This window comes from Gavia stellata, chromosome 4 (assembly GCF_030936135.1).
Source record: "Gavia stellata isolate bGavSte3 chromosome 4, bGavSte3.hap2, whole genome shotgun sequence".
Taxonomy (NCBI): domain Eukaryota; kingdom Metazoa; phylum Chordata; class Aves; order Gaviiformes; family Gaviidae; genus Gavia; species Gavia stellata.
In genome coordinates this window covers 32,823,676-32,850,509 of record NC_082597.1, presented here as the reverse complement: position 1 = coordinate 32,850,509, position 26,834 = coordinate 32,823,676, and the positions used below count along the sequence as shown (strand labels likewise).

Sequence of the window (26,834 nt, the reverse complement as noted above, 5' to 3'; positions counted from 1 at the left end):
GTTTCTCTCTACAGATCCACTCCTCTTGTGCTGCACAAATTGTTCAGGTAGGAGCAGACTGGCTACATGAATGATACAGCTTCTGCAACACATTTTTCATGAGACAAGTTATCATACATTTAGTAAGAGTAAGGAAAAGAGAATTTTTTCTTACCAGGACTGGTATTTTATAGAATTCAAAAAGGATTTAAGTTTGTAATGCAAATTTTGTAACTTGTTAAGAAATGAGTCTGCCTTTGTCTCTGTTTTGCAAAATAGATTTCTTTTTTCTGAAAGAATGGTCAAACTCCTACCCATTGTCCTGTAAATAATATTCTCCTTTTGGTCCAGGACCCAAGACTCATCTTCCATCAGGACTGTCTGTTTTTATAGCTCTCCTTTTTATTTTAAGAAAGGTAAATACAAAGCCTTCTCATATTCTGTTTCTCCTTGCTTCTAACTAAGCTCACCCACTTCTCTGGGAAAAAATTGAGCCACCTGAAAAAAAAAGGACTTTTTGCCTGCTCTGTTTTTTAGTTTCTTGAGCATCTATTAGGCTTCATTAATATCTGGTTTTTGAGTGTTTTCATATTTACCCAGGTAGAACAGAAAAGTAGAAAGGGAGAAAATTTCATTTTTCAGGTTAAACTAAACTGCATAAAATAAGTGGGTAGGTTTGCAGTTCTGTCAACTGGCAGAAAAGAAATTCCACGTATCTCAGCTGGAAATATTGTTTTCATGAAAGACTACTGCAAAAGAAATGGGTAGTATCAGCTGACATGTTTTAAATTCTGCTATCCTTATTCATGGTAAATGGAAAATAACTGAATTAATTAGAATATGCTTATCTTGCATCACTGGCATCATTGCTAAGTCATGGGTCCAACTTTCCCTTGTCTAGGAATACCTTTGCTTGGGCACGAGGAAATTTTCCTTTTGCCTGTGCCATAAACCTTTCAAGAAAGGCGCTATGGAGTAATTCACAACCCCATGAATTACTGCTTTGCAGCACAGTAGATGTACAGGCTAGCAATAATGCTGTCTGTGCATCTGCCCATGCTATGCGCCGTGTTAAGGTTTGCTGTACAACTGTGGAACAGCTTTAAACCTACTATAAGAAAAAGAGAGAGAACCTTAAAGACATATTTGAAGGGTTGCTGATGGTCTGGGTGGTCTGTCCACCCCATGATGTTAAGTCTGTCTTCTACTTGAAAATCCCTAAGCCAGAACCAACTAAACATTTTGTTTTGTTCTGGCAGTGGCACCTCGTGTATTGGCAGTGTTGGCATGCAGCTGCAGGGGCTTCATTGCTATTGACTCTGGCCCTGCTACAGACTTGAGCTGCAAAATGAAAAGATGCTTGGACTCTGAGGAAAATAAAGTAAGTTTCAGTCAGTGGGCTACTTAGCTATCAATAAATGTAAATTATTTCTCAGCGACCTCTTCCCCTTCACATATATTACTGTTCATTACATATTCTTTTGCATGGAGAGTTAAGTAGAAGACCACAGGTAGTATTTTTTAAATGTACTCTTTTAAAGCAGTATACTGAAAAAATAATAGCAAGAACAATCTACAGGGGTCCTTCTGTGACCCAGGCAACAGTTGTAGCTGTATTTCACATGCATTTTGTGAGTTTCAGGATCGCTTATATGACCAAAAGGCTTGTCATACCTCTCAGCACCTGCCCTGTCTCTCCAGTTGTGAGCAGTCACTCCAGACAAACTGGCTCACCAGCAGCACCAGAAGTACTGCCGGGCCAAGTAAGGCTGAATCATGTGCTCAGCTGGGGCAAGGTGTTCACTGCTGGAAACTGCCGGCAGAAGCAGCAGGAGGAGCTTGGAGCGAGTTTTGGTAGCTCGCCCCTATAAAAAAGCTTATCTGTGATTACACTGATTGTCTGGTGTGGCAAAACACTTGGCTGTGAATGTTCCCACATAAATGTATTCTGCATTGCCTCAGAAATTACGGCTGATAGTCATTCAGAGGAATTTGATCATCCTCTGAGAGCGTCATTGACAGCTTTTTCACCAAAAAGGGATAATTTTTCAGGGAAAAAATGGGAGGCCAGAAGAGAAAGTTTCATTGTAATCTTGAAAAGAAGAAAAAGGACAGTTCTTTGGCCAGCTGGCATGTCTGGGGAATTCTGAGTAAGGAACCTGCTCCTCCTTGTTCAAGAAAATAGGGATTTGTGAATGCTTTTTACAAATAAATTCACCCCAAGTATACACCAGATCTGTCGCTCCTTTTCCCTTGCAAATAGCCCACATTTAAACAACCACACGGTACAATGGGTGAACCGTAGAAACTCTTCAGGTGCAAAATGGTGGTGAATTAATGGGAAAAATACTACAGTTTTGGAATTTCTGTGTTCTTGGGAACAAATGTGGCAGGTATAAATATTGCAGTACATTAAAAGCCTGTCTTAAAAATCTTCACCTTTCACCCTGGAAGCCTGGCTCACAAAGAAGATGAAGAAGGATGCCCTCAGCTTCTACAAGAGCAGAAGCACCCAGTCTCAACGGGCTGGATGACAGTGCTTGCTTCCTGGCGGGGAAAGGCCACCATCCCTCCGCAGCACACAACGAGACTTGCACAGCACGTACAGTACAGCACAGCGCAGGTCTCATGCTCATGAAACTGGCCACGTGCTACACAGTCTTCACGTACACGTAAGTCCCATCACCGTGCAGCCCTTGAGAAAGAGGGAAGTGAAGGGCAGTCTCCCTTCTTCTGCTCCCTGAGCGCAGCAGCACAGTGAGCAGGGAGACAAACAGCAGGAACAGGACTCACCCAGGGCTGGGGAGCAACATGGTAAACATGCAGTAGAATCAATTAGTGGACTGAGAAGCAGAAAAGAAAATAAGTTTGTCCAACAGGCCAGCTCAGCTTAAATTTGGCCTTGCTATTCAGCAAACAGAAAGGTTTGTTATGTTTTTAATATATATCCTACATCATCTAAATATTGCCTCACATACAATACAGTTTAAGTAGCCTTTTACTTAGTTTCTCCTGTATTGAGCCCAGGCAGATGGATTTCTCTAAAACGCACTTTCTAAAATGGCTCGTAGCCTTGATTTAAAAACACCAGGAGTTGAAAAGCAAAAAATCAAGCAGATTTTCATGCTTCTGGAGGAGAAATTTTCAAATTGATCTTCTGTTAGAATTTCTCTCCTGATAAAGTTCTTACTTCAGCCACTCTGTGGCTAGAGCCACAAGCACCAAATCTGATACACCGAAACATTCACATGAACTTAGATGAAGGATCCTTCTGACATTTCCTAATTTGACAGAAGTAATATTCCTCCTTCTCTTCCCACTGGCTTAATATAATTGTGTTAAACAGGCACAAAAGACAGACCAGGTAGCACTCCTCCAGTGCCTACTTCTAAGAACTCTCCATCTATTGCTTCTATGACCAGGCTTTAGAAATACGGTGAAAGTAAAATACATGGTATTAAAATTTAAAGGTAAGAACATTTTAACATTGAAGTCCTTTAAGTATTCTGAAAAAGGCACAGATAATTTCAGTATGTAATAAGATGTGCTATTTAATATATCTATGTAAAGAAGGCAAAAATACACACAAGTATTTCCTATATGGTCACTGGCACTTAAAAGATATGTTTGCGTTAACAAATATGTGATTTTATCTGCTCTTTATGTCTGTAGTAATAAATAAATCAATTTATACATGAATACAAACCTGCCAAATAATCCCAGTACAAACTGCGTTTCTAATGACACATATGTCATTTAATGTACTGTCAGTAGATCTGAAGTTCAGAAGTTATACAGTTTGCAGGAGCACAAAATGCCTGGTTGTACCTGGTTGTACCTCTGGGGCTGTCTAGTCTGACCTCCCACTCATATCAGGACTGTTGCCAACACTGGATGTCGTCAGCTGCAGCTTTGCCTAGCTGAGTCACAGAAATCTCCAAAGATGAAAACTGCACAGCCTCTCTGGGTAACCTGCTCCAGTGCTGCACTACCCTGTGGGTGACATTTTTCCTAATGTCCAGCCGTAACCTCCCAAACTGCAATTTCTGGCCACCACCCTGCATTATATCATCTGCCATTATCAAGACTTAGGATTCATCGTCTTTGTAACCGCTCTTTATATAGTTCTGTACTTTTCTTAGATCACCCCTCTCCATTGCGCTAAACCCCTCTCCATCGCGCTAAACCTTGGTGTTTATTAAAGGAACTAGACTCTGTGATAAGTCCTTAATACTAAAAAGAGCTGTGCACCTTCCTTACTACCAACGTGTGTTTCTGAAGTCCCGTGGACTTTGCCAGTGAAGTAACTGGAAAACTATCACTGCTGCCTTTGTCAGAGAATCACTGGGTTTTGTTCGCTTAAGAGAGAGGTTTCGTCAAAAGGTGTGTTACAGCAGACGTCTAACCTAGGACTTCTGAATCACTCTCCTTGCTAAGAAGAAAAGGAGTCTGGCTAGGTTAGGTGCATAAAACTGAGAGGTATGAGTATGCCACCACTCCAAGGCACCCATAAAAAGTAAGATAGATTGTTAACCGCTGAACTGAAAAATACCACAAGGGTTTGAATAATGCAGTTCTATGGCGTGCTACTGAAAATTAAAACACGTAACAATTGTCATGACTAGAAAGTAATCCCTTCTTCATTCCTTCACCCCTGTGATCATGTCTACAATCCTGTCTAGATTATTAAGGGGAAAAAATTAATGAGATGAGTCTTCCAAAGATTACTTTAAATCACTCTAAGCACTGCTTGGGTGGCTTTGATTTCTCAAAGCAATTAAAAATACTGTATAAATATAGTTCAATAGTTAAATGTCCTACCAAGAGGTGAAAGCAGAATATGCATTTGTATTAAATTAAATCATTATGCATCAAAGGGATTATACTATTAAAGCAAAATACTAATCTTGGCATTCACTCTATGAGCTATGTGATTTTTTCTGTGATACTCTTTTTTGCTATGTTGCTACATTTAAGCATAAGAGAATTAAGTAATTATCTTTTGGATTTTTTCCATCTTATTCTAATCATACAATAGAATCATAGAATGGTAGAGTAATAATGGTAGAGTACAATGGATATAAAATCCCAAGCATTTTGTTTCATAAAAGTGAAGGAGTCAGTGTTCCTGTATTGGTGTAATAAAAAACCTGAAAGTACCTGTATGATGTATCTCAACAACTGGATAAATTAATGGAGAAGAATAGTTCAGCCAAACTGAATTTGAATGTAAGATCTTTAATTCATTGGTGAATTGATGGTCCTACTGAAACAGTGGCAATCAAAACCTTGCTGAATTTTTAAAAAAGGTATTTGTAACTGCACAGTGAACCAAAATGTATTTTTCTTCTCCTTAAACATTTTAAAAGTCAGTCATTGTTTGGTGGGTAACATCCAAACTGCTGAAAACAGTAAAGTAAGTATTTAAGGGTTTCAAAAGAAGAACTAATCCTTTGCCCATCAACTAGGTATCATTCAGGCATTTCATAGTACACTTCCCTGAAGCTGGGAGTATAGGGTCAGCTTTAGTGAGTCAGACCAAAGGCCTCTCTAGCTCAGGATACACTCCAACTCAGGATCCAACAGTGGTCTGTAACAGTTGTAGTGGAAAGGAAAAAAAATCATGGCATGCAGAATATGACTTTCCTTTTATATTCTTTCCCACTTGTGATGAAGTAGCTCCTGAGCTACTTTGTAGCTTCTGTCCAGTAGCTCCTCAGTCAAAGCCTGAATATAGGACATCATAGTTTTAAATAAGGGCTGATACACCAAGCCTCTATTTATAACTTTTTCCTGCACAACATCCTGTCACAGGAAGTTCCACAATTTAATTTTGTGCCACGCAAAAGAGTGTTACTTTGATAGTTTTCAATCTGCTGCCTGCTCATTTTACTGAGTACCTTCATTCTCATAATGTGAAGAAAAGTGAATAATCTTTTCCTACTTACCTCTTCCTATTGTTCATGACTACCTTACTACCATCCTTGCTCTAGTTGAAGACTCCTTGCTTCTCTTGCACGCCTCACCCAGAATTCATTCCATAGCTGCGGTACCCTCACTCACTTCCTCTATACTTTTTTAGCATCTTTCTTTAGTATCTTTTAGTATCTTCAGTATCTTTACCTTCTGAGATCCAACAAGAATATATGTTTTCCGTGACAGTCACACCTTCCTATAGCATTCTTGCAAGCTTGGGGATAGCCAGCAAAATCTCCAACAAGTTAAAACATGTAACGAGGTGTATGAAGTTGCCATAAATTTCTTTTTTGCTAATGTTTAAAGGCACTGCAGAGTTCTCATGCATTCATGTGACCGTGCAATAGCCCTCAGTGGGGATTTCGTAGGCAGTTCCCAAGCTCACACAGACAGGCATGTAGCAACTCAGACTGAAGATGAAAGCAGGAGGAAGCTACACGGTCCTTTTCAAGACAGTGGCCACTTTTTCTGTTTTCTGATGTATAGCGAATATGGATTCCTGTCTTGTCAGTATTGTCTGACAATGAGTAACCTACCCTGCTCTTGTTTTGTGTGATATTGTTCTCTTAAACCTCTGATGTGCTCTAAATAGATGTATACAAACATCCAATTTCTAGCCATAAAGCCTGCCAACCACCACTGCACAGCTTAGCTTAGTTAGTTACGAGCCTTACAGATAAAAATGAAATTTTGTTGCATTCACACTTCGTGTGTATCCAGACTTTCCCATATAAATAAACATAAATGACAAAATAAACAGCATTGGGATTATCATAGGATAATGCAGACTGAGAAAACATAACTAGATACGAAAACATTTCTGCAGTCTGTCCTACTGTTGAGTTCGAATACAAGAAAAAGAGAAGAAATTGAAATTAAGGAGAATATGGCTTTTCAAGAAAATGCTTGTTCTGGCACTGAATACATTGTAATGCATGGAATTGTCAAACCTTAGTTGTCAAAGTAAGGCTTGGAAGGAGGCAATAGCAATAAATTAGAACTGTGATGAAATGAAATGTGATGATGAAAGAAAATCAAGAGAACTATCAGAGAACCGAATATGTTGGTTTAGGCAGATTTATGCACCAGGTTAGAAGGTATTCTGAGTTTTTTCTATTTAATTTTCGAGCCATGAGACAACAGCCAAATGCATTGTGAAAATTACAGTTCCTGTAGAGGAGAGCTCTTTTGGAAATGTATTTTTAGTTTAGTAGAAGCTTTTTGCTACATTCTTGTCACAGATGCATAATAAGTTCCAAGATCAGTAACAGAGGACTGTCATGCCAGTTAGAGGCCTGTTTTCATCAGCATTCCTTATGAGTTTTACCTGTGTTCTCCTCTTTTCTTATTACTACAACCATCTTTGCAACAGATGAACATTTTCAAATTATGATCAAAAGATTTTGATTATACCACATGAAAAGTGAATGATCCCCTGATTTACCTGGTACTAATATGTGCAATAAATATTAATGTCCCCTTTAAATAATAATAAAGAATTAAATTAAAATATAAAATAATTAAAACGTTTGTATGAGTTAGTACGGGCAAAATTTTTGCATTTTCCTTTGAAAAAGCTATGCTTCAAAGTAAATAATTTTTCAGGATCCTAAAACATGCCTCTGGCAAATGGAATTCATATGTGTATATATATGTGTGCAGTGAACACAGAGAAGCTGTAATTTTGTTTTCTTGCTAGAGGCATATACAATACATAAATTATTGTCTGTCCATGTCACTATTTAAACTGAGACATTAACCTGATTTCATATTTGAAAGTGAAGGTGCATGGTATCTTCATTTTTTCACAATATTTTCCCAAATCAGAAGTTACCCTCCCCTCTCCCCCACCTCAGATGAAATTTTAAAATTTGAGAGCTTGATTCTATTTTTCCTTACTCTGGCATAAATTAATTGCACTGAGGCCAGTGCAGTTACACAAGTGAAGTGAGAAAAGAACCAAGCGCCATATGTTTTTAGTTCCTACTGATTGCAAGATTGCTTTGATTACATTAATATTAGCATTATGACAAAGCACCACAATCCAAAAAGCATGCAAGAGACAAAAAAAAAATCTCAGCCTTTAATGTATTTCAAAGAAAACAGATAAGCCTGTTATTAGCCATTGAAACGGACTCCTTTGGTTAAGCAAGTAGTTCCAACCCTCAGCTGGTTGTGGTATCTTAAGAATGAATTTTAAATTGTATAGCTCATTAATTTACTTTAATGGGCTTGAAAAATACCCCCAAACCCCTAACTGTACAATAGGACTGGCCAATAAAATACAACAGTTCATGACTGTATTTTACACTGATTATAGCTGTATGCTGAAATGCAGCTCAGCATATATACAGCGAGTGATTTTATGATAAGCACTTATATTTCAAGATGTTCACTAAAAATAAATGCATGTGAGATGGCTGTGTTTGGCAAACTTCCTTTATATCATGCTCAACTGAACCAGTGTATCCTGTAGGAAGTTGACTGGTTATATGAGAGCAAAGCCGCTGCAGGACATTTGCCTTCCTCTTCAGTATGTGACTGGGTTTTTTGTGAGAAGCAAGAGGATGAGGAAAACATAAAAGAAAGTTTCTCCCTCAGACAAGGGGTTGAGCTAGAAATAACATATATTTCTAGTTTCTTTTACATTTGACTTTCAAACGTCATTTTGTTAGTTAAAATGTGCTGTATTTTTCATATCTGAGTAAAGACCTCAGGGCCAGTTAGGGTTCCTAAATTAGATGTTCTTGTACTTAAACCTAATCCAGACTTAATTCAGCAAGTGCTAAGAATTGCTCAGAGTACATCTACAACAGGCTGACAACAGGGTAGCCTAGCACAGCAACAGCAACCACACAAATCAAGGAAATGGTTTTGGTTTGCAAAAGGGTGCAATTGATACGCCTGAAATTAGGCCAAAAGATATTTTCTGGTGTCCTGTCTGGCCTCCAGCTGCTGATCCATAAGACCTCAGGCCGCCTGTAGACCATGTCATGCCTGCCAGCATTGCGTGGATGCCCCTGGTAATCTGGGGCATCTCAAAAGCTGCAGGCTTTGTTTAAGCTTCTGAATTACACCCTAGATGACAACTGATTACAATGGGAGCTTAGACACCTAACTCAGGTGAATTACGTAGATTACTTTGGATTTGATACCCAATGAACAACAGGAAAACATGAATGTGGAAGACACATAGGTTTTCTAGACATTCCTCTCTCTTTGGTGCAGACTTCCAGTTTGCTTAAGATTTGGTCATTCCTGGTTAGATCCTGGCTATTTTGAAGCCCTGCCCTAGTTGCTTAATTCTCCCCATTCACTTATGCAGGAAATTAATTTGGTTTGCAAACTCTGGAATCAGATGCCTAAAGACCAAGTAAGGCAATGGTCCTCTCTGAATTTGATAAGATGCCTTATGTTTTGCCTTAACTATTGTTTACATCTCTCTGTAAATATTTAAGTTCCATTTTGGCCAGTCGACCACCAGAACACACATTCCTACCAAACTAGGTCTTCTCTTCTTTGCAAGTTTCTGAGAAAAATCATCATTACTTAAAAGCTTCTCACCACTCTATTACCCTTTTTGGGCAATTATCCTAAACCCTGTCTCACTGCTGGAAAATTTCCTTAAGAATAAAAATTAGCAGACATAATTTGCCATGTGTAGGTGTTAAAACTATGCTTCATTCTGCTCTTTGGAAAAAGCATGGTTTGAGCCCAGAAATATCCTGAAATGCTTGCCCAATTCTCTATATACTGTGTGTTCCAAAGAGATTACCCTGTCTTTTGTCTCCTTTTCGATCTCCTTTCCTAAACTGAGTCTAGGGAATGCTGCCTTTATTTAGGCTACCAGAGGCACAGTCCCTCTCTATCTACCTGGGGTATGTTAGAAGTTGTGGCTGAAAACTTGGCTGCAGTGTGGAAGACAGAGCAATACAAAACTCTACAACTAGCATTTGTAGAGGGCTAACTCTCCCAGAGGTGCTAACTCTGTACGGGCACGCTTGGGGCAGGCCTCACTGGCAAGACTGATCAGCTTGGGCTCAACGTTGTACTGACATGATGGTTCTGCTTCCAGTCTGGGAAGTAATCTGTCTGCTGCTGCCTAAAGGGTCTTTGCACCACACTGACGATAGATGATAATATGCATATGATAGATACAAAGATGACCTAAGACATGTCCTAAAGATTGCAGTTGCTTCAACATTTTTCCAACTCATAAAATATGTTAAAAGTGATTCACCCAGACTATGATAATATAATGCAATGTATTACAGCTTTTGTAAAGTGGTTGACTTAGTACCCCAAGACATTCTCATAGAAAATGGTACACACAATTAACAGAGTGTATGCTAAATGGATTAAGACTTCAGTCACTGGCGAGACTACCTCTTCAGACAGCAGAGCTGGAACACTGCATGTAGTTATAGCATCTATGGTCCTAAAGGAATTCTCAGAAGTTGGAGAGGGGAAGAGCTGTCAAAATTATTTAAGACCTGAAGAAGACATTATCATGGAGAAATTCAAGGTGCTCAGTCTGTTTAGCATTTGATCAGTCACTTGACTGATACATATACATTTCTTAATGGGGAGAACATATCAGGCACAAAAAGATAGACAAAGGCTGTAAAAGGAAACAATGGCCAGCCCCCAAACCCAGAAAAATATAGATTAAAAATTAGGCAAAAAAAAAGTCAACAGTGCACGTGATTAAACATGAGAACAAAGTATCCAGCAAATGATGGATCCTCCACCTCCAGATTTCATTTGATCAAGAGTGGAATAGATGCTTCATACAAACAGAAAAGGTGATACCCATGAGTTCACACTAGGTGACATAAACTGTACATACTATTGAAAACCAGCAGATTGGAGGTCCGTCCACTCCTTTAGGAATGGGCAGCTTCCCTCACCGTGCACCGATAATATAGCATTGGCATTGCTTTTTTTAAAAGATGCAAGAATGGTTGCACTGACTGTGTGACAAGAATACCGTTGATGTTTAATCCTTACTATTCCCTGAGTTCATTTTTTAATTAAAAAGGCAAGAATACAATGAGAGTGTTTAAATCATAACCTTGCAAAGACACTATCCAAGTCCTTGATTATTTATTTATATGTTCTACTTCATACACTGTGTGCTAAGGCACTACTTAAATTACAAAATTAACAAGAAAGAGATGTGCAGACCATGTCTGAGCTTGTAGATAGAACCAACACTGAGTAGAAATTGAATCAGCCTTATCCACGCAAGCTCCCTTCCCTTCTTTACCAATCATCCAGACCACTCTAAAGCTGAGCATGTTGCATTTCTCCTTGCTTATTCATCTGTTGTGTCACAGCTTCCCTTGTCTCCTGAAAAGTGGAACTCCCCTAGGAACTGGTCTGTGGACCACTGGACCACTTACTTTTCTCAGTTACTTTCTCTTCTCTTAGTGGCAGTTGACAAAGGAATGAGATACAGAGGCAACAGGTACTAGGAACTATAGGATTATTGCAAGCTGACGTCTTGAGCCTGAGGCCTGCACCGTGTAGTTATGCTTGTAGGACAGTACTAAAAGTGGTAGCCTAACTAGGGGCACCAGTAGAAACAGGCTGATTTTTGGAAGATTGGCAGTGTTTCTAGGATTGAACTGGACTGCTGCTGAAGTGTCCTGCGTGCATTATGAGTCTTCAGAAAGATTTTAAGGTAAACCCTCGTTCTCAGTGCAATCACTGCTGAAGAGATACCTCACCAATTCTGAATAGGAATGGTGTGCCCATCTCCAGATAGTGTGCAAGAGGATAATATTCAGTCCAAGATTTCCAAGCAGTGTGGGAAAGAAGAGACAAAGTTATCTGCTCACCTGAAATTTTTATTTGAGCTACTTCTCCATCACCTCCTTCACTGTGTGCTCGGACCTCAACAACATATTCACCATCACTGGGGACTGGGACCTCTATTGTGTGCTTTCCAGTTGAAAACAACTTGCCTTCATGTTGTCCATCTGGTCTATACAGTACCTAGGAAAGTCATAGTAAGTATAGTTACTGAAATGCTACACTTCCATGAAAACACAGTTACTTATATACAGTGTGTAAATTAAAAAGTATTAGGTTTTCATTTATATATGAAGCCTCTATATATATATATCTCAAAACTTAGTGGCAGATATTACTTTTTCCATTTTTATGTAGGGTGAATCCAGACAGGTTGTTTCCTCATTGTTTTTCTGTTAAATTATGCCACCTTTTGAAAAATAACTTCAGCTCCTACATTCAAAATAAGTAATTAAATGATGGAGGATAATAATGCAGGGATGGAAAGAGCATCAAATAAACAACCGAGAACTCAGCTGGGTCTTCTGACATAAGATTTATTACCATTTTCATAAATGAAACAATTATTAATTTTATTATTAACTCTCAGTGCCATTAAACTATTGCAGATTCGATGGTATATGTCTTGTGGGACCTTTAGGAAAGATCTCCACTCTTTCTGGACTCATCTCTGTGAAACACTTCCAGCAATTCCCAGGAAGCAGTTCAACTCTTCAAGCAAAATTTGTATATGTAGAACATGACATTAATTTTCTTACTGCCAAGCAACCAGCAAAGTTAAACAGGAACTAAATTTTTGAAGCTTTCTATACGCCCTATAGTTAGCATGTTCACTTGCTCTAGTTACACAGTAATTGCATCTAATGAAGTTAAGTGTCCCTTCCCTTCCTCTACCTTCCCAGACTTTAAATAACTCATGTTCCAGGAACTGTAGCTCCCATGGAGATGGGAAAGGAAAGCTAGAACAATGCATACTGGCTTAATGAAAAGTGTGCATTTTTTTCAAGCATTATTTTTAGCCAATAGACAATAAATGTAATCATGGGAAATCAGGTTCCTGCAGTCACTGATCTAAAGTTTCCTATAAAATGGCTCACTGCCCAAATGAATTTCAGTGCCCCAATGTTTTCTCATCATATCGACTAAGCCCACTGGCTTTGCCCTAAGCATACTGGATGTCTGTGATCTCTGAGCATCACACCTTCACCTTTAGCATGCAACTATGTTTATGTCTGAGTAGGTACCAAAATTCAACACTGTCTATAAAATGCACCTTGTGTGGCATACACAAAGATAAAAGATATTTTCATAGATCATACTTTGTATCCTTCAACTGCAGACTCATTTGACATTGCCTTCACATGATCCCAGGTGATGATGTACCTTGAACCAGATCTTACAGAACTGATAATTCTTGGACGTTGGCTTGGAGCTGAAAAGCAACATATGTACAATGTGCACATAAATGAGATTTTATAAACATTCAATGTCATTTTTATTAAGACATGTAAAAATGTAAAAAGGGAAATCATGCTGATCTTTATATGATTAAAGGATAGTCTGCTTCCTAGAATGGACTGCTACAGCTCCAGCCAGGTAATTTTGTATGGCTTGTGCAGTGGCTGCTTTGTGGGTTTGCCTTTCTGTGTTGCCAGAATGGAAGTGGCCAACATTACCCTTCACTATGTTGCTGACCATGTGTGTTTGCTGGCACCCAACTATAACTACGTTCAGAACCTCCCAGAAATGTGGCTTAAGTCATATTTATTCATTGAGATTAAATATTTAATTAACCATTTAAAGACATTTCTACAGCATTTAACTCAGCAGAAATCAGAGTACCCCCCTGCAGAAACCATTAATTATATTTCACACAATAAGCTTGTAAAAAAGGAGTCTTCTTATTCAACACAAAAGAACCCTGCAGGTCCAAGTTGCACAATACACTATTTACTGACAGAAATCCTCAAATTAGTTGTACATATTTTTAGCCCATATAAGTGGGTTTTAAATACACAAGATGATGTGTTTCTTAATTGAACATTTCTCAGCATGTTAGTGCTAGGTATCATCATTAACTCAGGAGTTATATTCAGAAACCTATTATGGCATGTAAATTCAAGGGTGTGATTCAGATCACCTACTTTTCAAGGCTGCCTGATCCTGGCTCCCTTTACTGTTAATGAAAAAAGCAATTGGTCACATTTTAATAGTCAGAATACAATACTTCTTGCTACGGATTAAACAGAAAGCCAGCGTATAGTCGCCTAAGTAATAGCTGATCTGAATTGTTCATCACTTGGAATATCATGTCCAGCTCTGGGCCCTCCAGTACAAGAAAGACACTCGTAATCTGGAGTGAGTTCAGCAGAGAGCCACTGACCTGGTGGGGAGCTGGAGCACTTGCCCTGCAAAGGAAGGGTGAGAGAGCTGGGATTGTTCACCCTGGTGAAGAGACTGCTTTGGAGAGAGCCCAAGAGCCACCTGTCTGTTCTTATAAGGAGGTTATTAAGTTATTGGAGCCAGGCTCTTCAAAATGGTGCACGGCAGGAGGATGAGTGACAAAAGGCACAAACTTAATTAAAAGATGCTCAGACTAGATGCTAGGAAAAACAGTCAGGAAGAGGAACAGGTTTCCCAGGGAGGGAGGTCATGCAGTCTCTATCCCTGGAGGTTCTCAGGACCTGACTGCATCAAGATCCCAAGCAACATGGTCTGAGCTTGTAGCTGACCCTGCTTTGAGCAGAAGGTTGGCCTTCCGAGTCCCTTCCAGCCTGAATTATCCTATGAGCCTATAATCTGTGTCTCCTCACCACCTTTTATAGGATATCCACATTGTACATGGCAACAAAGTGAGGAAGGAGAGCCTTGGTAGAACTTTTCAGACCAAGAACCAATACAATGTAAAAGGAGAACATTGAGTATATGTATGAGAAGCCAAGTTTGAAGGCATGACGGACAATGATGCAACATGCAATAATGAAGTACATGACATACATAACCTAATGCTCCATTTACTTACGTGCTTTCCTGGTAATAATATCAATGGTTCTACTGGGAGGTCCATAGCCTGCACTATTGAAGGCAGAAACATCTACATGGTAGCGAGTATTAGGCTTCAGGTTTTCCAGTTTGGTTGAATATTCTTGATTGCTCACTTGTACCCGCTGTGCAGCTGCTTCTTTATCATGAGCAGCCCAGTAACGAATCTGTAAGCAAGCAAATTGAATGATTAAATTTAGCATATTTAGTGAAAAAGAAAGTTTATCAAAAATTATGTATGCTGGGTATTTCTATACTACATACATAAGCGAGCTCAAAGAAATCTAACATCAATAGCATGGAATTCCTTCAACAGGCTGTGATTTTAACCAAGCCTGTATATAGACATAAAGAAACAGAAACAAATTCAGATTTTATTATGAAAGCTTTTCTCACATTGGTTTAACTTCTTCTCAGCTAAGTCATTAGAAGTCTGGGAGATGGATAATGCCTTCAGAGAACAAGATTATCTTCTTCTTGCTGTTTCGTTGGAGCATTTTACTCTGAACTTTAATATTGTTTTCCTGCACTACAGTGTAGACTAAACTCTGCCAATGTTTTCAGAATATTTTGTTTAAAATGCCTTATAAATTAAACCCTTTTGTACTTCTATCTAGGGAATGAGAAGTGTTCAGTCATGTTATCTGTATGTGCAGGTCTAGATATGTGTACCTAACCATTTTCTAAAGTTCTTTGGCTAAATTCAGTCAGATTTCAGAGTGCAATATGACATTTGTCAAAGTTGATGAGAAAGAACCTAAAAATGCTTAAACTATGGGAAAAGCATCAATGTAAGCTTGTAACATCTTAAAATCCAAAGTCAATTAACAGTACATTGAAATTCTGTGAGGTTTTTTTTCCCCAAGAAATTGTTGCATTCTACTGTAATTCATTACACATTACAAAGCACCAGTTTAAAAGAGAGTAATTCCTATGTGATGCTATTCCATAGGGTCTGTCACATACACTGAGTCCTATTCTGCACGGCCTTGTGAGTTGCAAGCAAGAGTAAACCACTGTCAGTCTCCAGGTTTTGTCTGGTTTATAACTGTTTGCATAAGACTAAATTACTGCACTAACCTGAAAGAGTGGAAAGCCATGCCCATTATATTTTGGTTTTGAGTGGTTTACTCTCAGCATTTCTGCTCCGCTTCTGCCTGTCTTCGTAATGATTTTTGGGTATGCTACATGAGGACCTTTTGAAATCTTTTTAGGAAGAGGTTAATGTTGTTGGTAATTTCAGGCTCTAGGAAAAATCTTGCTTTGTAAGATTTGACTGGTGACATCAGGTATCCCATTATGTTATCTTTTAAATAGCAACTGCTTTAACCTTCTGTTCTGCTGACATTAGTTTTCCTTGGAAACTTCATTTAAGGAATAGGTTAGAAGAGCAGATAGTTTGTCAAGGTGTTAATATCACAGTTCTCCTCTTTACAAATTATGGGTACAACCCTTGTTTGGCAAGGCTTTATTTCCTCTAGTTCACTTTTAAATTAAAATGTTTAATAAAAGTATTTCTTTCTTTTACCTCACACATACTGTGGCTGAATGAGGAGAGGTACAGCAGAGGATTTCTATTCACCTACCTCAAATGTCTTTGGACATGGTAACAGCCAATATCACTACACAGAGGTTACTCTCATTTAAGTGCTAAAGTATCTTGTCAATGTTTGTTGCCTCAGTCTTGCCTACCAGTGTTAAAGGTTGCTCATACTCTGATTATTATAAATATGACAATATCTTAATGGCTTTTCTCACTCTTCCGTGGTGTAGAGAATATCATATTGTATCTGCAGGCCGAACTGGCTCCAATTTTTAAATACAGCATGCACACCTGCCTTTCAGCAGGCACAAACAGGTAATTTATAGTTATATAAATGCATGTCCTGCACAGTGTTATGGAAATTTAATCCACTAGCATCCTAAACATCAGTTTACTGTAAGTTAAGGCACTCACACTCATGAAATTCCCACTTATAAAGGTGGCTCTTTTACTGAGTCAACAGGCTTTGCCCCCAAACAAGTGAGGAATGTGCACCCAATCCAACCTGTAGGCTTCTCCAGCAAGGTGGTAACCTCCACTTGATGAATGGTTTCAAACTGGTGTGGTTCTGAAACTGTCACAGTCATTTCAGTTGAAGGTCTGATTATGATCTTCAAGGCAGAATTTTTTTTTATATGATTATAATTAACAAACTGTTGTAGATAAGCTGCAGTTGTGGAATGCAACCAGCTGTATACCATAACCTGTTAACTATAAGTGGCTGACTCAAGTGGGAGAGGGTGTGTACATCAGGAGCTAGAGGACGTCATGTCTATCTCTGTCCCTAAGTTCAAACAAGTTTCTAGCCTGCAGCAAAGGGATGTCTATGAAGTTCTCGGTGGCTAAAAGACCTTAGCTACGACAGGACCAATGGTAGTTTTGTTGTTGATATTAACAAGCCATTGAAGACTAATTAATTCATTTTTAGTATGTTCTATTATGTTAATTAAGTACCTGCTTTACCTAAAGATGGCAAAGACACTTTATGTGAAGCTTTTGTTAATCATGGGGCATATGCTGGAAGCCTTTGAATACCTCTGACTTGCAAAACGTTCTGCAATCCTGCTGTTGATTTGCACTACAGTGATGCTAAGGGCATAATACAACAAGTAATATACAGCATCAAACAAGACAAGCAAGAACAATGAATGAAAATGTAAATTACTTCACTGAGAGCATATTACATTTCAGGCAGAAGTAATATAATTTAAAAATTAAATTATATTTAAATCCCCAATATTATTGTTCTTTGCTGCAATGTTGTGGACTTAGCTACTCCTACAGTGTGTGAGCTGTGTGTCACACACTCAGAATGTTCTTCTTTATCTCTTCATTCAATATACAGTCATATCTACATATTTGGATCATTGTAACTGCTCTTGGAAAAGAAAAAAATTGAAGTAAGATGACTCCCTTGAGAGCTAAGAAAAGTACTGTCTTCTTTACGCTATTCCTACATTTCTCACTTACTATTTAAATAATTTAAAAGTCTCTTGAAATAACTTGGAAATTTCTTTCACTCTCTTGCCTCTGTGGAAGTGATATCTAGAATTAAATGCCCCATTGCTTCAAGAAGTCACATTTCCCCACTTTTCTCAGTAGCCCCTCTCTCTTTTTCTTAAAGAGCTTTGATAATAATCCTGGAAAGTCTGCTTTTTCCTGGTGCTCTGCATTAACCTTGTTAGGGTAATCCATACACAATGAATCCCAAGGGGACACAAGAGGGTATTTCTCCTCAGCTATATAATTTGTTGTAGGAGATAAGCCAACTGTGATCTGTGGGAAGGAATGCCTTAGCCATCATGAATTAGTGCAGCCCTCCATGCTGAGATCAGGGAAAAATACTCTCTTTCATGGTCCTCTCCTTTATTCAAATTTCAATATACTGAAATACATCAGAAGCTGTTTCTGTGTCATGAAACAACAGCTCTCATATTCATGAAAGTTTTACATAGGAGAGACATAAAAGAGATACTTCACTCAGGTTAAGAAAGAATGCTAATAGCATATTTCAGTAAACAAGAAACAATGGTGAGTAGTGATAAATTTTTTTAATAAAATAAACATGTATCTATTGCATAGAAGCAGAAGGAAATATGGATACTGTCTTTGGTACTGCAAGCACTGAAGAGCTGTGGCTTTTAGCAGACTATTGTAAGAACTCATAAATCTTAAATTCTCCGTATGGATGGTGATAGTTTCATACTTTATCTCTTCTTTAAGTGTGAGCTGAGGATACTCCTCTGTAATGGCAAAATGTATCAGCTCACACTCATCACCATGAGGGCAGTCATCCTGACAGTATGCATTACTGCAAGGAAATCTGACTCCTCCTGGTGTGAAAAGAGTTGTGTCACAGGTGAAATACCTTCAGGTGCTTTGCTCAGGGTACTCCCACCTCTTAAACTCTAGCATTTAAAAGGTCAATTATGCAATTTTCAGGTAATAATAAAGACTAAAATGAAACTGAGGTGGTGTTCTGTGAGGGATTTTGCTAACCTGTGTTAAAGCTGAGCAGTAATTAAAAAATAAATATTGAAATATTTCGTGATGCCAATAGAGACAGAGCCTTCCAGACATATTTATTGGAATTTTATAATGTAGTCTGAGTGCTCCCTCCCCCCCAACTTGTATTGTAACTTCAAAAAAGCTATCTGCAACCTTGACCTTCCCGAAGAGCGCTCTCTATTTTTGCCCTGTCCTATGGCTCCTTCAGGAATGATGGGAGATCTAATCTTCAGGAGCATAAGACTTTCTTTTTTGACCTCACAGTAGAAGCACAGGCTTGCCCTTTGCTGCTTTCCCCTCTCCTAGAATGAGGCTGGTGATTGCTCTAGAGAAAAAGATCTCGGAATTAACACCTTACTGAGCTCCATGAGGCAGTAATTCATGCCTATCAGCCTGTTTACTGTGTAGCCAGATGGGAACTTTTTTCCACAGTCCTGATAACTAGAAGATTACTTTAGAAAAAGAGAAAAAAAGAGAAGAAATTAATATTCTAATGCCACCGCTCACTGTGCATATTCAAGCCACCCAGTTCACACTGGATTTGTGGAAGTGTAGTACTTCTCTAGGAATGAGTGGATGAAGTTACACTCCAGCTATCAAAATAAGGCCACACACTGCACATCTATGTTCTGTGTAAAAAGTCCACCTGTTCCCAGGGTATCCCACATTTCTTCAGAACCGCAGTTATTCTCTTTTCAGCCCAAAGATCCTCCATGCTTCTTTCCGACTTTTTTCCTTTTTTCTATTGACTGTTACGTGCATCCTGTTCTCTCTTGCTGATTTCTCTCCCCTCCCTTCTTCCCCTGACAGCAACTCAGATGGCTTTATGTAAAAAAAAGTAAAATTAAAAAAATGGCCAAAAGTAGGTTGCCTACGGAAATGTCCTCCCACCATGTTCTTTCCCCATTTATCCTTACCTCTCCAGCCTTCTTACCCCATTCCCTATTACAACTCTCAACATCCATTGTCATGCTCTATCGCTACTGCAATCCCAACCTCTCCCAGCACTCCTTGTTGCTGCTCTCTCCACACTCCCACAAGTCCCCCGGTGTCTGCCTGCCAAGTGTCTGTTCTGGTTACTCAGGCTTCATGCCCAGTTTCTGTGCAGACTGTCCAGCTTGGGAGTGCAACATGGCTGGTTGGCTCAAGCTCACAGATCTGGGCACACCACCCAGCTCTCAGTTACAACCATGAATTTGTCTATCCTACTCTAGTTGCACAGTCCCTATGAAACACCAAACCAGTGGGCTGCTTTAGCAAATTAGGAGTTACCGTTGATGTCAGTGTCTTAATTTCAAACCCCAGTGTCCTCTGCTTGTAATTTTAAAACTTTATGTCTGTACTGTGGAGAATCAAGCTTTATATGGGACACTATGCTAGTTCCTATTGAGATCTTTGCTATGATCTTGTTACAGTATCCCAGAAGTATTACATAAATCTCATGGAGACAGAAACAGAGATCAGGAAATATAGAAACAAGTACCATTAATTAAAAGAACATTTATTCATAGATTTCAGTTATAAAAATACATTCTATGAGGTTACTCCACATTTGTATGTGCTTATTTTGGAACACAGAGGCTACCATCAAGCAGCCGACAACTTAAATCACAAAGGGGGTCACTAACAAACTAAGGCCCAAATCCCTATTTTGGAGTGCAGCCAAAGTGAGCCATCTGCACGCTGCAGAGTTCGTCAGCATCCACTGTGCGTGGATGATATTAAGACTTCACTGCTGGAGTACTACGTGGCGATTTCTGGTTGTACCCAGCCTGCGGCTGTTGTCATCTTTGTACAAGGACAAGAACAACTTTTACTGGTAGTACCGCTTAGTCTTGGACTAGATGAACATACCTTAAAGCTCTTTTGCATGTGGATAATAGAAACCATGGACAAAACATTGTTGTCTTGCACAATAGCACTGTCTCTGTTGTACTGGATTCTGGGCATTTGTCACCTGGTCCCACTTACTGTAGGATTTGTGGGCGAATTACATTAATAACTGCTGACAATTTAAATGGGCCATGAGTTAGTTACAATGTCATGTCCGTGTTGACAATTACACCCAAAACTTAATCTCAATATGTTTTGAGAAGGTAGAGATAGCCATTCAATTATGTAATATAAAGAGACAAGATTCTTTTATGAAATAATGATGCCTTTTTTCAGTTGAATAGTGAGCACATATATTTGTTAATGTTTTAGTAATGAGGTACATCGCACCAAAAATAATCTGTTTCTCAGGATTTGAAATCTGTACAGCAAACAACAACTAGAGAGAAGTGAATCCTAAGAGATAGAATGCTAGAGTAGGTATTATCCTTGCATTTAACTACTGAAAGTAAATGAATGAGAAGATACACAGTGTCACCTCTAGACTCACCTGATATCCTTCCACAGATTTATCAGAAACATGGTGCCAAGAAACAGACATCTCAGAAGATGACAAAACTTTTACGCTCACATCTGTAGGTATTTCAGTTGGAGCTGGAAGACGAAACACATGTTAAACATCCAATCTCATCCAGTGATATTGTTATACTTGTTTGTACTTCATATTCTTTTCTTGGTATCAGGGGGCCAAGTGTGTTGGTCTTAAATCTGTTTTTACTTGAGTAAACTTCAAATTCAGTGATGATCTGTATGGGAAATGACTCTATGAAAACAAAGCAATGATTCTATTACTTGGCTCAGACTATGTATTTTTACGCTTCAACAGATTCCATGCTGAAATTTGTGTAAATTAAAAACAGGCTTTGATAAATAGAATGAAGCATCCAGTGATCTTTCACTAAATTGGACAGCAGCTCACAGATTATGTACATCAGATTTTTTAAGGTAGCTACATACAAATATTCATATGTATGTCACTTAGTCATGATGATACAAAGGTTTTATGAGAGCAGAGGTTAGATATAGAGCTGGCCAGTGGCACATATAAACTTGAACAGAGGTATGAAATCATCCAAGAGCACCCTTCTGTTAGGCATACATCACAAAGTTGATTTTGTTTGTGTTCTTAGTTCTGGACACCAGCCAATGCAGAATACAGACCATTATAATGTGGTATGCTTTTATTCAGGGCTTAGAATATTAAGTTCTAGTTTAATTATAAGAAGCTGTTAATTTCACTGACGCTTACATTTTAAGTGAGGTAAGAAATTTAAAAAGGCATAAACTTAGCAATGTCTATAAAAGATAAAGTTTTCCAAGCTAAGAACAGTTCTCTGTCGCGAATCTTTTGAAACAAGTTGCAACAGACAGGCATGGCAGCGTGAGCTAAGGAAAGCTTTCATACACTTAATCTTCCAACTGGGCATCCAGTCAACTATGCATCAAAACAGCCACTGTTAAGAAAAAAATCAGTTACATCTCTCATGAAAAGTATCCTAGGTAACAAAATAATCTTATATGCAAAGTTACCTTTTGTAATTGTCTTTCAATGACTGTTAATAATGCAAATGTATAATTAAAAAATGATACGTTATTGCAAAATTGTTTTCACAATGACAGGAATTTAGATAAGCAAGCAGCCTGTGCACTCATTACTAGCAATCATTACTCACTACTAGCAATGGCAGGTATGACTAGTAGTTGTCAGATAATGGAACCTGGCTTAAAACATGTGGGAACACAGAAATTCCCCAGTCACTAAAGTGAATAAAGAGACCCACAGTTATAACTAGACGCACATAGATATATTACAAAAAAGAAAAGCTGGAAAAGCTGTCATTATATTTATGAATGTATGGAATATTGTATGACCATATTGCTTTAAAATCTCACTAATACCTTTGAGAAGTTGTGTTGTCTGACGGTAGTAATATCATTTGCTGATTCAGAGGTACAGAAGTACAGGTGGAATAGATGTGATCATCTAATCTATTCCCAAATCACTGTCAGACTGTTCTCCATTGTATCAATTACAGAATTTGCCAAAATGTTTCCATTTGAAAAGTTCCAACTGCCAAGGATTTTGCTGATGCAATACTCTAAACAGTATTTCATCTGCTTATGCTTGTTTATGAGCTCCAAATAATTTATGTCCCTGTTTGGAATTTATGTTCTATAAAGATTTTGCAGTCTGTCTTGAGCCAGAAAGATGACATCAGCTGCTTTTCTCCAGACTTCTAATTCAGGAATTCTACCAATAAAAGAAGCCATCATGTGGGCCTCACAATATGTTCTCTTCGCTGAAAACGTAGTGGTCATCATACCATTATCTTCTAAGTGTAACTATACAAAGTTAAGGCTAGGAGCCAGTAAGCATGGTACAAGGTACCGAGGTGACATTGCACAAGTCCTGATGCCAGCAGAAAGCTGCAGAATGTTCTTTGGAATAACTTTCATCACACCTATTGGAAAAATTCTTTCTAACCCTGAAGTTCCTGGATTTGATATGGTCAGTAGTCAGGGTCATGGCTCTGCACAGGAGCTGTGAGTACTACTGGTGAATCTGACTGTTTTGGTGACTCTTGTACTTGAAATCCAAGTAAAGAAGTAGGTACACTGAGCTTCTATTCCTTTTGCTGCCTGGATCTGGCATCATTTAACCTAAAGAGTTTCTATCAAGTGTCTGGACTTTGCTAAAGTCTATGTTAGAACATCAGCAGCCACTGAAGTGCTGGCACTACTGCACATTTGCATTTCTTCTGTCTTTTGGAGCTACTAGGCTCTGCCATGTCTCTGAACCTAGAAAGCTATACAAACACACTCCCATCCCTGACATGGTTAGCATAATCCCAACATAAACACCTGGGACCTTATCAGTCAGCTGTCGGTAACGTCTCTGAGAAAGTATGGCTACTGAACCGTTATTTGGCAGATAGGGCTTTTATTACACCATAGCTATTTACTAAATCATTTATACAATTGCAAAACAACCATTCTGTTGCTGTAGCAGCTGTTGAAGATGATATCCTAAGGTATGCTTTTCTGAGAAAAAGGCTTCGTATCAGCCTCTTCAGATAGCTAAGTGCTGCTAGCTTGAATCCTCAATTATCGTAAGAAACAAAAGGACTATTTTATCTTTTCTCTGTGTGTGGGCGATTTGTGTGCAAATTTCCCATTAGTGTTAATGGGACTCATGAACATAAATGTCCCATAAAGTACACAGAGTAAAGAACAGAGTCAAAAGGGTGAGAATGTGGTCTTGTTATCACATCCCTCCTCTTGGCTCTTTGGTCTGGATCTGTTGGCTTTGTGAAGGAGATTCTGCTCTATGGAAAAAAAAAAAAATGAGCAATTCTTCTTTGGGTTTCTGGCAGAAATTAATAAACCGTATTTTTTTAAAAACAGACTTGAGTGATTATGTTGCAATTAGGATGTTGTATATATTTCTTCTGATTTAAGATAAACCTTCTTCTAGTGCTTTCTCTCTCCTGCTAAGTTTGGAAATGTCATTTAAACTTGAATCCTAAAGATCACAGCATGTGAAATAATTCCAGCAAGAATTAAGAAAAAGATTTTAGTGAAATGTCAAAGAGGTTTCATTAAATTATTCACTTGATAGCTCTAACATTGAAACCAGAATAAAGAATGTGGCAGCGATAATTTATATTAGACTCTAAACATGCTTGAAATATAACTAGATACAACTGAACTATCATTCGTTCACAAGTTTTGGGCTAAATTCTGATACTGATGTACTTGAATAATAGGCTTTAGTGTGGTCTGTTAAGAAGAAAAAACCCATACCCATGTCAAATACATATGTAAGATCACAGACATATTGCTGGATAATGATGTAAATGTTTTAGGTAACAAGTATGAAGATGAGAATTTCTTTTTTTTAGAAATTATTAAATCTTTTAACAAGCTGTGTGAAAAATCTTGAATCAAGTACAGCCAAGTGCTCTGCATTGCATAGAAAATAGAGTCTGAAGTTGTTTATTCAGAACAACTGCAAGTATTTTGTGTGAGCAATATAAACCCTCCTTGCTGAAGGTGTATCTTGCTATATTAATTAGTGTCAAGGACCAGGTTCTCTCTACTGATGTTGGTAGTGCTGATATTGTCCCTCAGTGTAAAACTTATCTGGAACCTTTACTCACCATCTTGTGCTGAATAAATGACAGCAGTGAGGCTGAACGGTCCATCCCCTTTGTTGTTAAAAGCTTTCACTTTTACTTGATACTGGGTTGAAGGTGGCATTGATTCATCCTTGTGGACATACCGGCCAATTTCAGGATTAGTAACTGTAACTCTTCTCCATTCTTTCTCACCAAATGGCTTGAAAGCCACTATATAACCAAAGTTATTGCCATAGTGGTATTCTCTTGATAAAGGCTAAAGAGGCAAAAGATAAAACATTACTTTTTATAGCCAACTAAACAAATGGATGTCTAATGAAATATAAATAATACAGAAAGCATCGATATGCGCATTTTTAAAATGCTGAACTAAAGTTCCATTTTCTCCTGGATTGCTTCTACGGTTTGCTCCCCCACCCTTTAAAAATACACCCTCTTCCTTTAAAAGTGCACCATCTTCATTATGCAGATCTGCAGTAGTAGCATATCTGCTACTAAAACATTTTAAGATCTTGTTCCTCATCCAAACTCAGTGCAAGACACATTATGTTATCTCCTACAGGAAGAAAACAAGAGTGATTGTATACTAAAACTGTTGTCAGCTGTAGCTAGAAAAAAAGGCTTTCTTAAGGAGTAAGTAATAGTGGATATGGAACACAGACACACTATGCAAGTATATGGGTCCATGCACATGTGTGGAGATAGATATTCTTGCGAAACAGAGAGAGAGAAGAGAAAATTTATACGGCTGGCCTAAATTATATTAATTTACCTAAAGCTGGTCACCGAGGCAACTTGCACAGCTCATGAAGAGAGGACACATTGAAAGAATGATTCATACTACCACTTTTCACCAATGATGGAGTGGGTCCAGTTGCTGGTTTAGACCATCTACCTAGCTTCTAACTGGTATGTTTAAGTGAAATGACTCCCACTTTCAGCATGAGCATTAAAGGTACCTATCTAAAATATTTCTTAAAACTATAGCTGATTTCCTATACCTAGGAATATTGGGAAATATTGGGAAATACAAAATTACAGAAGACCATCTGCTATAATGAATTTTGCTTCGTTTACCAAATCTCTACATTCAGTGATCCCTCCTCAGTCCACAGAGCCTTTACCACAACTATTAGACAGTGCACCCAACAGGCCAAAATCATGTCATTCATCAGTGCACCTGAAGGCTGACCAGAAGCATCCTTTGAAAATAAATTTCCTGCATCACCTTTTCCCATACTGTAAAGCTCACAGCGATGAAATAGCTTATCGTGAGGCAAAGTTCCTGGAGCAGTGCAACAGAGAGTAATTATTCTCCCTAGGTGTTTGCCCACTACTGGAGCACTTCAGCCAACATGTGTGGAGATATTCTGAGCAAGGATTTATGAAACTTAGGTGTTAATAGTGGGACAAGCAAAAAAAACCCTGTCTCACAGATTTTGATGTTCATACCTGTTTGAAGCTAGAATGGAACTCCAAAGATTCTCTGAGAAGAAAATTCTGGTGAAAATTCACCGAATTTTTGGAACAATAGAAACATTTAAGTTGTGACTTCAGAAACACAAGACATGGATTAGAACACTAGTATACGTAATACAACAAGAAAAAAATTAAGGCAAACACAGATGTCGGAAATCAAAATTTGAAAAATGTCTGATAAGGACACATGAACAATGATGGAACTTCTTTTCTTCATGACAAAGCTTCCAAGACAAATGTACAGAATCAGAGCAAAGGCTGGGACTTCTGACTTTACTCAGCTTAAGGTTAACTGGCCCCTGCCCCAGGTGTGCCAGCTATGACCCCATTGCATCCCGTCTTCTCTGTTGCTGCTGTAAAGTTTCTCCACTCTGCAATATCAGTGCTCAAGTCAAAAGAATAACAATCCAGCAATATTAAAAGCAGGCGGCCTTCAGCTGGCTGAGGACAGAAAGCTG

General features: G+C 38.5%; 1 protein-coding gene across 1 annotated transcript in view; it reads right to left on the bottom strand.

Annotated features, from left to right (window-relative positions):
- The window catches only part of CNTN1 (contactin 1), a 93,837-nt gene that overhangs the window by 5,538 nt on the left and 61,465 nt on the right, over window positions 1-26,834 (bottom strand). Inside the window, exons 18-22 of the mRNA XM_059816123.1 lie at window positions 24,919-25,153; window positions 21,249-21,352; window positions 14,795-14,981; window positions 13,092-13,204; window positions 11,799-11,955 (exon numbers count right to left, since the gene is read on the bottom strand). Of these exons, the coding sequence (XP_059672106.1) occupies window positions 11,799-11,955; window positions 13,092-13,204; window positions 14,795-14,981; window positions 21,249-21,352; window positions 24,919-25,153 (796 nt within the window). The remainder of the gene's footprint in view (window positions 1-11,798; window positions 11,956-13,091; window positions 13,205-14,794; window positions 14,982-21,248; window positions 21,353-24,918; window positions 25,154-26,834) is intronic.